At 49.5% G+C, this 1239-nt stretch overlaps 1 protein-coding gene across 1 annotated transcript in view; it reads right to left on the bottom strand.

The window, feature by feature from the left end:
• Positions 1-1239, bottom strand: part of hlcs (holocarboxylase synthetase (biotin-(proprionyl-CoA-carboxylase (ATP-hydrolysing)) ligase)) — a 23089-nt gene that overhangs the window by 16091 nt on the left and 5759 nt on the right. The window contains exon 6 of the mRNA XM_016471042.1: positions 844-1118. Within this exon, the coding sequence (XP_016326528.1) occupies positions 844-1118 (275 nt within the window). The remainder of the gene's footprint in view (positions 1-843; positions 1119-1239) is intronic.

Genomic DNA, 1239 nt, shown 5'->3' on the forward strand with positions numbered 1-1239 from the left:
TGCACTCCCCACCAGGTACAATATTCTGATTGTTTGCATCTTGTTTTTAAGCCCATAAATAATAATGTACTTGTTCTAATAAATTTATATTGTAATGTACTCATTGTAATATATTTAAAAAATCATTTACATTGCTGGTAGGTTATTGCACAAATTAACACACTCTCTACAATAAAAAAAAAAATCAGAAGTTCTAAACTAACGCGCTGTCTTCACTGTATCTCTCACACACACTCTCAAGGCTGATTTAAGGCTGATTTATACTACGAGTTCAAAGCGACTCTAGCCGAAGATGCACGTCTGTGCCCAGCATTTGTGTGAAACTGAAGCAGTTTGATGTTAAGTGCAGTCAGTCACACACTGAACAGATCACGCTGCGGCCGAACTCAGACATACTAGTGGTGACTAGAGAGGATAAATGCTGAGGTTCTGCAGCTGTGAGCACATGACCTGCGCTTGCTGTTTTGAACTTCCTGTCCGACACTCCGCCCACTCAGCACTCTCATACTAGAATAATACCACTTAATCAGAGAGCAACATCTGGAAATTACTCTGATAATCAGGCCAGGGGAAATCAAACTGTAGATGTTTTTTTTCCACGGCCCCTTTTTCGTTAGCTTACGGGGCTAATGACAACACTGTCACTCCCAATCACTTCAGCCGTGCTCCGCCGTCCATTACTCAAACGTTATGACAGCTCTAATGACTTCCACCTGCTCCGTCCGCTGGCTGCGTCCCAGCACGAGTCCCGCCGCACACAAAGGCCTCTATCAGGCCGCTCTTACCTCTGTGAGCTCACTCCAGCATTAAATGAGTTCCAGCCCCCCCGCCGGCTGTGCTCACCCGTCTAGCATGCTCATGGTGCTGGAGGTGACGTCTGCATACAGGACAGTCCGTCCGAGCCGCTGCGTCTGCAGGTGCTGTCTGTACATCTGCAGGCTGAAGTGCTCAGAGAAACTCTGGGGCGGCTCGGTGTGTAACACTTGCTCACCCTCACACAGATCCGGAGGCTCGTCTCCAGCCCACACCACCTTCAGCACTCCAGCCGCACTCCGCAGAACTCCACCCGAACCACCCGCCTGTTCCTGTAGCCAGCGCAGAAAGCTGCCCGTCTGCTCCTGCGGGACACACAGACACAGACACACACACGCACACAGACACGCACAGACACACACAGACACGCACAGACACACACAGACACACACACACACAGACACACACAGACACACACACACACAG

The sequence above is a fragment of the Sinocyclocheilus anshuiensis genome, unplaced genomic scaffold, assembly GCF_001515605.1.
Source record: "Sinocyclocheilus anshuiensis isolate Anshui unplaced genomic scaffold, SAMN03320099.WGS_v1.1 scaffold3935, whole genome shotgun sequence".
In the NCBI taxonomy this organism is placed as follows: domain Eukaryota; kingdom Metazoa; phylum Chordata; class Actinopteri; order Cypriniformes; family Cyprinidae; genus Sinocyclocheilus; species Sinocyclocheilus anshuiensis.